Source organism: Panulirus ornatus, chromosome 12, assembly GCF_036320965.1.
Source record: "Panulirus ornatus isolate Po-2019 chromosome 12, ASM3632096v1, whole genome shotgun sequence".
Taxonomy (NCBI): domain Eukaryota; kingdom Metazoa; phylum Arthropoda; class Malacostraca; order Decapoda; family Palinuridae; genus Panulirus; species Panulirus ornatus.
Genome location: NC_092235.1, coordinates 20101236 through 20113735, shown reverse-complemented (window position 1 = coordinate 20113735; position 12500 = coordinate 20101236). Strand labels below are relative to the sequence as shown.

General features: G+C 44.7%; 1 protein-coding gene across 4 annotated transcripts in view; it reads left to right on the top strand.

Moving 5' to 3' along the window:
• Positions 1 to 11070, top strand: part of LOC139751831 (lachesin-like) — a 193365-nt gene extending 182295 nt beyond the window's left edge. For 3 of the 4 annotated variants that reach the window (XM_071667454.1, XM_071667452.1, XM_071667453.1), the window contains 4 exons: positions 1008 to 1136; positions 5722 to 5841; positions 6709 to 6879; positions 8139 to 11070. In XM_071667454.1, the coding sequence (XP_071523555.1) occupies positions 1008 to 1136; positions 5722 to 5841; positions 6709 to 6879; positions 8139 to 8524 (806 nt within the window). In that variant the 3' untranslated portion in view covers positions 8525 to 11070. The remainder of the gene's footprint in view (positions 1 to 1007; positions 1137 to 5721; positions 5842 to 6708; positions 6880 to 8138) is intronic. The other variant, XM_071667455.1, reaches the window with a different exon arrangement.
• Positions 11071 to 12500: the final 1430 nt, after the last annotated feature.

Sequence of the window (12500 nt, the reverse complement as noted above, 5' to 3'; positions counted from 1 at the left end):
GTGTGTGTGTGTGTGTGTGTGTTTGTGTGTGTGTGTGTGTGTGTGTGTGAATTCACAAGACATCAACATTTTTTTTCGTACAATTTGCCTGGCTATAAAATTTGGCATCCCATTCTCTGAGAGGCATTCATTTTTTTCATTCATTGTGAAATTCATGTGTAATTTTTTTTTCCTATATATTTATTTCTTGATAAAGACGTTATTTATTCTTTAGATCATTAATAACATTGATGGAATTATTATTGTCTTTCTTTTGATATATATATATTCTTCCTCTACCATCACTTCCCTGTCTCATACACTCCACCCAATCACTCGCCATTGATCACACAACTGTCCATTCTCTCTCTCTCTCTCTCTCTCTCTCTCTCTCTCTCTCTCTCTCTCTCTCTCTCTCTCTCAACACACTCGTCTCTCCATCTCTACGTCTCACCACTCGTCCCTCTCCCTTTTTCCTACGTCTCATCACTCGTCCCTCTCCCTTTTTCCCACGTCTCATCACTCGTCCCTCTCCCTCTTCCCACGTCTCACCACTCGTCCCTCACCCTCTTCCCACGTCTCACCACTCGTCCCTCTCCTTCTACCCCACGTCTCACCCCTCGTCTCTCTCTCTCTCTCTCTCTCTCTCTCTCTCTCTCTCTCTCTCTCTCTCTCTCTCTCTCTCTCTCTCTTCTTAACACACTCGTCTCTCCATCTCTACGTCTCACCACTCGTCCCTCTCCCTTTTTCCTACGTCTCATCACTCGTCCCTCTCACTTTTTCCCACGTCTCACCACTCGTCCCTCTCCCTCTTCCCACGTCTCACCACTCGTCCCTCTCCCTCTTCCCACGTCTCACCACTCGTCCCTCTCCCTCTTCCTACATCTCACCACTCGTCCCTCTCCTTCTACCCCACGTCTCACCCCTCGTCTCTCCCTCCCTCCCTCTCTCTCTGTCTCTCCCGTCTCTCCCCACACGTCTCACCCCTCGTCTCTCTCTTCCCCCCCCCTACCATCTCCCCGCGACAGAGACGAACTACGAGGGCGAGACGCTGAACCTGACCCACATCACGAGGTCGGACATGGGTCCCTACCTGTGCATCGCTAACAATAGCGTGCCACCCATCGTTAGCAAGAGGATCATGGTCGAGGTCCACTGTTAGTACCTTGTTATAACAACCCTCACTGTTAGTACCTTGTTATAACAACCCTCACTGTTAGTACCTTAACAACCCTCACTGTTAGTACCTTGTTATAACAACCCTCACTGTTAGTACCTTAACAACCCTCACTGTTAGTACCTTAACAACCCTCACTGTTAGTACCTTAACAACCCTCACTGTTAGTACCTTGTTATAACAACCCTCACTGTTAGTACCTTAACAACCCTCACTGTTAGTACCTTAACAACCCTCACTGTTAGTACCTTGTTATAACAACCCTCACTGTTAGTACCTTAACAACCCTCACTGTTAGTACCTTAACAACCCTCACTGTTAGTACCTTAACAACCCTCACTGTTAGTACCTTAACAACCCTCACTGTTAGTACCTTATCAACCCTCACTGTTAGTACCTTGTTATAACAACCCTCACTGTTAGTACCTTAACAACCCTCACTGTTAGTACCTTATCAACCCTCACTGTTAGTACCTTGTTATAACAACCCTCACTGTTAGTACCTTAACAACCCTCACTGTTAGTACCTTGTTATAACAACCCTCACTGTTAGTACCTTAACAACCCTCACTGTTAGTACCTTGTTATAACAACCCTCACTGTTAGTACCTTAACAACCCTCACTGTTAGTACCTTATCAACCCTCACTGTTAGTACCTTGTTATAACAACCCTCACTGTTAGTACCTTAACAACCCTCACTGTTAGTACCTTGTTATAACAACCCTCACTGTTAGTACCTTAACAACCCTCACTGTTAGTACCTTGTTATAACAACCCTCACTGTTAGTACCTTGTTATAACAACCCTCACTGTTAGTACCTTGTTATAACAACCCTCACTGTTAGTACCTTGTTATAACAACCCTCACTGTTAGTACCTTAACAACCCTCACTGTTAGTACCTTATCAACCCTCACTGTTAGTACCTTGTTATAACAACCCTCACTGTTAGTACCTTAACAACCCTCACTGTTAGTACCTTATCAACCCTCACTGTTAGTACCTTGTTATAACAACCCTCACTGTTAGTACCTTAACAACCCTCACTGTTAGTACCTTGTTATAACAACCCTCACTGTTAGTACCTTAACAACCCTCACTGTTAGTACCTTATCAACCCTCACTGTTAGTACCTTGTTATAACAACCCTCACTGTTAGTACCTTAACAACCCTCACTGTTAGTACCTTGTTATAACAACCCTCACTGTTAGTACCTTAACAACCCTCACTGTTAGTACCTTGTTATAACAACCCTCACTGTTAGTACCTTGTTATAACAACCCTCACTGTTAGTACCTTGTTATAACAACCCTCACTGTTAGTACCTTGTTATAACAACCCTCACTGTTAGTACCTTGTTATAACAACCCTCACTGTTAGTACCTTGTTATAACAACCCTCACTGTTAGTACCTTAACAACCCTCACTGTTAGTACCTTGTTATAACAACCCTCACTGTTAGTACCTTAACAACCCTCACTGTTAGTACCTTGTTATAACAACCCTCACTGTTAGTACCTTGTTATAACAACCCTCACTGTTAGTACCTTAACAACCCTCACTGTTAGTACCTTGTTATAACAACCCTCACTGTTAGTACCTTCACAACCCTCACTGTTAGTACCTTAACAACCCTCACTGTTAGTACCTTGTTATAACAACCCTCACTGTTAGTACCTTGTTATAACAACCCTCACTGTTAGTACCTTAACAACCCTCACTGTTAGTACCTTGTTATAACAACCCTCACTGTTAGTACCTTGTTATAACAACCCTCACTGTTAGTACCTTAACAACCCTCACTGTTAGTACCTTAACAACCCTCACTGTTAGTACCTTGTTATAACAACCCTCACTGTTAGTACCTTGTTATAACCCTCACTGTTAGTACCTTGTTATAACAACCCTCACTGTTAGTACCTTGTTATAACAACCCTCACTGTTAGTACCTTGTTATAACAACCCTCACTGTTAGTACCTTGTTATAACAACCCTCACTGTTAGTACCTTAACAACCCTCACCACCCCCCACCACCCCCTCCCCTACAGGGGCTGGTCACCGCTCGTTAGGGGGGTCGGCTCGTTAAGTGCTCGTTGGGTAGTTCGTGGTGGTGTGTGTGTGTGTGTGTGTGTCAACGCCTCTCGTCAATCGTGGGTGTTGATGCTCTTTTCTTAAGAGATTCTTGAGTGCTAGTGGTACGACCCCTTGAGCACGACGGTACGACCCCTGAGCACGACGGGTATGGCCCTTGAGCACGACGGTACGACCCTTGACCACGACGGTACGACCCCTGAGCACGACGGGTTCGACCCCTGAGCACGACGGGTACGACCCCTGAGCACGACGGGTACGACCCCTGAGCACGACGGGTACGACCCCTGAGCACGACGGGTATGGCCCTTGAGCACGACGGTACGATCCTTGACCACGACGGTGTACGACTCTTGGACACGATGGGTACGACCCCTTGAGCACGAAGGGTATGACCCCTGAGCACGATGGTACGACCCTTGAGCACGACGGCACAGCTCTTGAGCACGACGGTACGGCCCTTGAGCACGACAGTACAACCCTTAAGCACGACTGTGCGATCACTGAGCACGACCCTTAAGAACGACGAGTACGACCCTTGAGTATGAAGGCACGACCTTCAGTATGATGGCTTGGACTTTAACCTAACTCTTACGAGACGGGCTCAAGGGTCGTACCGTCGTGCTCAAGGGTCGTACCGTCGTGCTCTGAGGTCGTACCGTCGTGCTCTGAGGTCGTACCGTCGTGCACACGGCCTCAGACGTACACTGCTTACGACCTACATATGACCAATTTAGTGCAATGCTGATGCAGGTGTAATGTGGTGGAACAGGTGTAGTATGATGCTGGTGCAGGTGTAATGTGGTGGAACAGGTGTAGTATGATGCTGGTGCAGGTGTAATGTGGTGGAACAGGTGTAGTATGATGCTGGTGCAGGTGTAATGTGGTGGAACAGGTGTAGTATGATGCTGGTGCAGGTGTAATGTGGTGGAACAGGTGTAGTAAGATGCCGATGCAGGTGTAATGTGGTGGAACAGGTGTAGTAAGATGCCGATGCAGGTGTAATGTGGTGGAACAGGTGTAGTAAGATGCTGATGCAGGTGTAATGTGGTAGAACAGGTGTAGTATGATGCCAAAGCAGATGTAATGTGGTGGAACAGGTGTAGTATGATGCTAATGCAGGTGTAATGTAATAGAACAGGTGTAGCATGAAGCTAACGCAGGTGTAATAGGACGGAACAGGTGTTGTATGATGCTAGTTGCAGGTGTAATATGAAGGGACAAGTGTAATATTATGGTGGTGCACGTGTAATATGATGGAACAGGTGTAGTATGATGCCGGTACAGGTATAGTATGATGGAACAGCAGTAGTATGATGGTAGTGCTGGTGTAGTATGATGATGATGCAGGTATATTATGATGATGCAGGATGCAGGTGTAGTATGATGATGATACAGGTGTAGTATGATGATGATGCAGGCATTGTACGATGGTGGCAGCACAGGTGAAGCATAATGACAATGATGCAGGTGTAGAATGATGATGGTAATGATGCAGGTGTAGTATGATGATGGTAATGATGCAGGTGTAGTATGATGATGGTAATGATGCAGGTGTAGTATGATGATGGTGATGATGCAGGTGTAGTATGATGATGATGAAGGTGTAGTATGATGATGGCGAAGGTGTAGTATGACGATGATGCAGGTGTAGTATGATGATGGTGATGGCGCAGGTGTAGTATGATGATGGTGATGGCGCAGGTATAGTATGATGATGGTGATGGCGCAGGTGTAGTATGATGATGGTGATGGCGCAGGTGTAGTATGATGATGGTGATGATGCAGGTGTAGCATGATGATGGTGATGGCGCAGATGTAGCATGATAATGGTGATGGCGCAGGTGTAGTATGATGATGGTGATGGCGCAGGTGTAGTATGATGGTGATGATGCAGGTGTAGCATGATGATGGTGATGGCGCAGGTGTAGCATGATGATGGTGATGATGCAGATGTAGTATGATGATGGTGACGATGCAGGTGTAGCATGATGATGGTGATGATGAAGGTGTAGTATGATGATGGTAATGGCGCAGGTGTAGTATGATGATGGTAATGGCGCAGGTGTAGTATGATGGTGATGATGCAGGTGTAGTATGATGGTGGTAATTGGGCAGGTGTAGCATGATGATGGTGATGATGCAGGTGTAGTATGATGGTGGTAATTGGGCAGGTGTAGCATGATGATGGTGATGATGCAGGTGTAGTATGATAATGGTGATGATGAAGGTGTAGCATGATGATGATGCAGGTGTAGTATGATGATGCAGGTGTAGCATGATCATGGTGATGGCGCAGGTGTAGTATGATAATGGTGATGATGCAGATGTAGCATGATAATGGCGCAGGTGTAGTATGATGATGGTGATGGTGCAGGTGTAGCATGACGGGGGCGGCACACAGGTGCACCAGCAGAGCACAGAAGCCCTCGTAGACTAACATGTTTCCTCCCTCCCCCCACACACAACAGTTCGCCCGGTCATCCACGTCCCCAACCAGCTCATTGGGGTGCCCCTGGGCAGCTCCTCTTCCCTGGAATGCAATCTGGAAGCCTCGCCCAAATCCATCCAGTACTGGACTCGCGACACAGGTAGGTCCATCCCTCACGCACTCCTACCACAGTCCACAGCTGGTCGGTGAGAGACAGACAGACAGACAGAGTCCAAAATGTTCGCATATAATGAAATACAATTCCTTCATTCCTATATATATATATATATATTTTTTCCCCGGCCTTGACTTGTCAAATGAGTCTCAAACTCTTCTTTAAGAACAATGAATTCTAATCTAAATATTATAAATTCAAAGATGTTGAGTTAAAACTGAAAGTTTATCATCATCTCGAACCTGTCCGTGATCTTAAATGCAAGACCTCCACTCACATTAACCCTCCCTATGTACTTTAGTTTGGCCCTAAACATCCACTGCAGTGGCGGGTATCCCGTCTCACACACACTACATACTGGCCCCATCAGACATATTGTAGTCAGCATAGGGCTAACATACTGACCCCATCAGACATATTGTAGTCAGCATAGGGCTAACATACTGACCCCATCAGACATATTGTAGTCAGCATAGGGCTAACATACTGACCCCATCAGGCATATTGTAGTCAGCATAGGGCTAACATACTGGCCCCATGAGGCATATTGTAGTCAGCATAGGGCTAACATACTGACCACATGAGGCATATTGTAGTCAGCATAGGGCAAACATACTGGCCCCATGAGACATATTGTAGTCAGCATAGGACTAACATACTGGCCCCATCAGACATGCTGTAGTCACCATAGAACTGACATAATGCCCTTAAAAATCCGTACTAACAATGCGTCTCTCTCTCTCTCGCTCTCTCTCTCTCTCTCTCTCTCTCTCTCTCTCTCTCTCTCTCTCTCTCTCTCTCTCTCTTCGCCTCTTTCCCCCATGTGCCGATTGGCCTGACGTGGCGGCGCAGGTGAAATGCTGATCAGCAACAACGAGTTCATCGTCCAGGAGTCGCTCACCAACTTCTACATGACCAAGATGAACCTCACCATCACCAGCTTCCAGAGCCACCACGCTGGCATATACTACTGCACAGCTAAGAACTCACTGGGGGAGACGGAGGGAAAGATCAAAGTTTACGGTGAGTATTGTGGTGATGGTGGTGGTGGTGCATGGTGAGGGTGGGAGTGCATGGTGAGGGTGAGGGTGGGAGTGTATGGTGAGGATGAGGGTGGAAGTGCGTCATGGTGAGAGTGGGAGTGCATGGTGAAGATGAGGGTGGGAGTATATGGTGAAGTGGGAGAGGTGTAGGTGTATGGTGAAGTGGGGGAAGTGTAGGTATATGGATAAGGGGGGAGGTGTTGGTATGGTAAAGGAGGGAGGGGAAGTGCTGGTGCATGAAGGTGGGAGGAGGTGTTGGCACATGGTGAAGGGAGGAGGTGTTGGCGCATGGTGAGATTGGCGCATGGTGAAGGTGGGTAGAGGTGTTGGCGTATGGCGAGGGGAGGAGGTGTTGGCGCATGGTGAGAGGGGAAGGTGTTGGCGCATGGTGAAGGTGGGAGGAGGTGGTGGCGTATGGTGAGAGGAGAAGGTGTTGGCGCATGGTGAGAGAGGGAGGTGTTGGCGCATGGTGAAGGTGGGTGGAGGTGTTGGCGCATGGTGAGAGGGGAAGGTGTTGGCGCATGGTGAAGGTGGGTGGAGGTGTTGGCGCATGGTGAGAGAGGAGGGTGTTGGTGCATGGTGAAGGTGGTTGGAGGTGTTGGCGCATGGTGAGAGAGGAGGGTGTTGGCGCATGGTGAAGGTGGGTGGAGGTGTTGGCGCATGGTGAGAGGGGAGGAGGGTGTTGGCGCATGGTGAAGGTGGGTGGAGGTGTTGGCGCATGGTGAGAGGGGAGGAGGGTGTTGGCGCATGGTGAGGGGAGGAGGTGTTGGCGCATGCATGTGCGGGGGTATCATTTCTTCACCTCTTCCTTTGCAAATGCTCTTTAAAAGAACTTCCTGTTGTGTGAATGAATCAAATGCTGCTTTCCATGAAGGAAGAGAACCAGTCTCTCAACTCCAAACGACTCTCTAGGTCGCAACAGCCAATTAGGCCGTGGTTCGATCCCCTCTCTCTCTCTCTTTCGTCACCTAGTCCAGATACACCATATCTAAGAAGGATAGTCCATCCTTTTACCTTTATCTAGTGAGGATAGGGAGAGAGAGAGAGAGGATAGGAGAACCTCTATTTAGACACAAGTAGACAGAGAACCACGTCCACCACAATGTGAGTAACCTGAGGATTTCATCTTTCTCTTCCTCTCCCTCTCCTCCTCCTCCTCCTCTTCTTCTCCTCCTCCTCCTCCTCCTCTTCTCCTCCTCCTCCTCCTCCTCTTCTCCTCATCCTCTTCTCCTCCTGCAGAGATCGACCTGCCGACGGAGCAGCCCATCTTCACCGACGAAGAGGAGGAGATGAAGCAGTTCGGGCGGGTGGGCTACACGCCCGTCGAGCTCAGCAACGAGATCCTGTACAGCCCTCGGTCTCGGGAGGACACCAGCAGCCCCACGAGATACGACGACGTCCTGAACCGAGGCCACGTCACCAACCCGAGACCCAACCATCGGGCCCCGTCGCAGCCCTCGGTCGAGAAGAACAGAAACTACCCCATCGGTGGAGACGAGCTGGCGGGGGGGCCGACCCGCACCCCGAGGTGGGGGTGGGAGCAGTCAGCCTCACCCAGCGGGTGGAGGGCTGCCAGCAGCGCCCTTGTGGTGTCCTTGTGCCTTGCGGGTCTAGCGTTGGCTTAATGTTGTCAGCAATAATTACCATGTACATGACCGAGAGGGCCAGGGGAGCGGGGGAATTTTTTTTCTTCAAAAAAAAAAAAAATATCCCCCCCTTCCACCCCACTCCGTTTTCTTTGCATATGTAGCATTGCCCTTGATAAGAAAGAAAAAAATATCCCCCCTTCCCCCCTCCAAAACCATTATACCTTCAAGATCAAGAACCTCCACCCTCGCCCCTAAGCACAGAGAACATCCCTCCTCCTCCAACCCCCCTTTTTATCATATCATCTGTTGTCATGGACTTGTAAATAAGAGTGTAAATTAGATTGTAGAGAGAGACGTCAAAACCTGTAAAGAAAGAAATATAATATCCCGCGTTCAAAGTACCTTACATATGGCTGTTCAAATGTTTTCCTCCCTCCCTGTTACGTCGAGTGTTAATTCATTTATTCGGTTAGCAGTACATACAAGCTTCTTCTAGCATGAATAGCATCGTTTTAAATGTCGAAATAAATATGAAATGTCGGTCATGTCGAAAAGGATAACTAGGTCAAGAGAGAGACATGCGATTTTTAAAAACGTTTAAGACAGGACGGTACGACATTTGGGCACAAGCGTACGATCCTTGTTTACGATATAGCCTAGCCATTGCACCTAAGTCAAAGGGTCGTACAGTCGTCATAGTCGTACAGGGATAACTATTCTCACACCAGTGTTGAAATTGAGGAATAAAATGGAAAAAAAAAACAATTCAAATCAGCTTAAGAGAGAAAAAAAAAGAATCAGGTGATCCATTTGAAGATGGATCAATACTAACGATACCAACTCGTACATTTTAACTAAATTTATGTACTCCGCTAGACTCAGCTTACAGCTGACTTTGTTCAACTCATTTGCTAGTTGGGTTCAGCAAACGCGTACAACACACCACCACCCCCAATTCGAAAGAAAAAGACGAGGAAGAAATTGATGCTGAATTTCCCGACACTGGCGCAATGTCTTCAGCGGCAAGAGATTTAAATTTAAACTTGAGGTCTGGTTCCATGATCTCTCTCTCTCCCCGTCAAAAGTAGATTCGAAAGGACCCCAGTTTCCTCTGTTCACAGTTTGAAATTCCGGATGAATTATTTTTTTCCTTTTCTTAAATTGCCTTCCTTTATACCACGTCATATGTCTTAGATTACCAGCCAAAAAAAAAAAAAAAGAATGAATATAAATCAGATTTGTACATAATACTAAAATGCGAGTCATATAGCTTATTGTTGTCTTTTTCTCCCCCAAACTCACCTCTCTCTCTCTCTCTCTCTCTCTCTCTCTCTCTCTCTTAGTACTACTACTATTACTTCTACCATTACTACTACTACGACTACTACAACTACTACTACTACTACTACTACTACTACACCGAGAGACTCTTACAATGTGAGGTTACACCCTGAACCCCTCATACAATGTAATGAACTCCTCCTACCCTTGACCGTTATTGACCTCACACTCCTATGACGTCAGAGTTCCTGACCCCCCTTTCTCATAGTAGGTGTCATCATAAATCGTTTTATTCAGAGAAAAGATAAAGAGATATAAAGAAAAAGGAAAATAAGAGCCCAGTAGACACAGAAAAGAGGAGAGAAGTGTTGACACAGCCGTCAGTGAAAAAGATGTCTTTTTTTTATGGAATTTATTTACTTTCAGAGTGTATTACTGGAGGAGCCAAAGACATATTTGTCTGGTGGATAGATGCTGAACTTCTGTGATAATGGTAACCAGTTCTACTTCTGGTATTTAGATAATTGAATTCATATATATATATATATATATATATATATATATATATATATATATATATATATATATATATATATCCTAATTACCACAGGGAAAAAAATACGAAAAATCCTAAGCACTTTCGTGTATTACATATCCAGGGGGGAAAAAAAATCCCTCTGAACACGTAATACACGAAAGTGCTTAGGATTTTTCCTGTTATACATTTCCTGGTCGTTATCAACAAATATTTAGATCACGCTTATCACTGTGATTTATATGCATATATATATATATATATATATATATATATATATATATATATATATATATATATATATAAACTGGACATATGAAAAGAATGAGTGAGAAGAGGTTGATAAAGAGGATATATGTGCTAGAAGTGGAGGGAACAAGGAGAAAAGGGAGGCCAAATTGGAGATGGAAGGATGGAGTGATAGAGATTTTGAGTGGTCGGGACCTGAACATGCAGGAGGGTGAAAGGCGTGCAATGGAAGGAATGAATTGGAACAATGTAACAGACAGGGGGTCGAGATACTGTCAATAGACTGAACCTGAGTTTGTGAAGCGTCCGGGGTAAACCAAGGAGAGGTCTGTGGGGCCTGGATGTGGAGAGGGAGCTGTGGTTTCGGTGCATTACACATGACAGCTAGAGAATGAATGTGAGCGAACGTGGCCTATTTTTCGTCTATCCCTGGCGCTAACGCGGGAAGAGGCGATCAAATATATATATATATATATATATATATATATATATATATATATATATATATATATATATATATATATATATAAACTTAAGGGTTATCTTCCTTATCACATAGTTTATCATGTGATATTTGTTTTCTTAATACAACGTTTTTGTTCACTAGCTTCGTTCTGGACAATTCATGCAATTCAGATTCTCCACTTTCAAAGAATATATGTAAATGTGGGCTACCATTAACACATCGACTTTGTCTCCATGTATACCTTAGTACCCTGTACACAGCTGTTTACCTAAAAATATTTGTGGATACGAAGGTTGAATGACATTTGTACCGATTTGTCGACTTTGAGTGGTGGGTATGGTCTTATCCAGGGTTCGGTTGCAATCTGGCAACCCCAACCTGAAGTTGCCACATCTCACCAACAAATGTGTATACAGTTGTCACTCTTGTTAGAGCCAGATAACTTTATTTTGTATTTTCTTTGCTGGTATTAGTTGTTACCAGAAATAAATGGTTGACATTTACTAAAAAAAAATCTTTTTTTCCAATGAACCATATAAATAAACATATATAGTGAAAGGATTAAAAACCCACGTATATTTATATTTATATCCGGCATCGGACACTGTTTTGCAATAAAACTATTGTTTTCATCATTTTCAAAGAGTTCTCTTGCACCATTTAGACCATCTCTAGGACTATATATGTCAACAATGTACCTAGTATTTAAAAAAGAGCCATTGGTTTTGAAAAAATAGGAAAAATATAACATTTGCAAAGTTTGCATGAAAAGTCTTTGTTGTCTAGTACACACACAGTGTGGGGTAGGATATGCCAGATACCATTTTAGCTACCTTTGTACCATTCAAATTTAGATAATCTTTTCCACTCTGCCCTAAATAGTATACTATCCTGGACGATGCAGCACTAGTCTGTTCTCTCATGATCTCACACCATTCTAGGTAATCTAGAACCAATCTAGGTGATCTAGCAACAGTAATAATGTAAACAATGTTTACCCAAACCACTGCGTAACTTATCATCTGTGTCATGAACATGAAGTAATACATATGAAACACACATGTAATACATATGAAATTCATCCTCTGTGGCTCGAGGTGGATTTCTAGTCACTGACTGTGATTGAATTGCAAGTCGAAAAATCATAGCTTAGAATATGGCAATACTCGTCCAATATGACATCAAAATATAGCAAGACTCATCCAAAATGAATTCGCAATATGGCAAACCTCACCAACTGTGGCATCAAAATATAGCAAAACCTTAAGACTATGACTTCAAAATATGGTGAAAAAAAAAAAAAAAATCATCTAATGGTGCAAAAGAAAAAAAGGAACAAGTCATTCAATATGGCACCAACCTATGTCAAAATTCACATAATATGGCACACACACACACACACACACACACCTAACTGCTTCTCTCTCCTTAGCAGAGAAACGTCAGGAACAAAGGAACATTGGCTTCATTTGCATACAGCC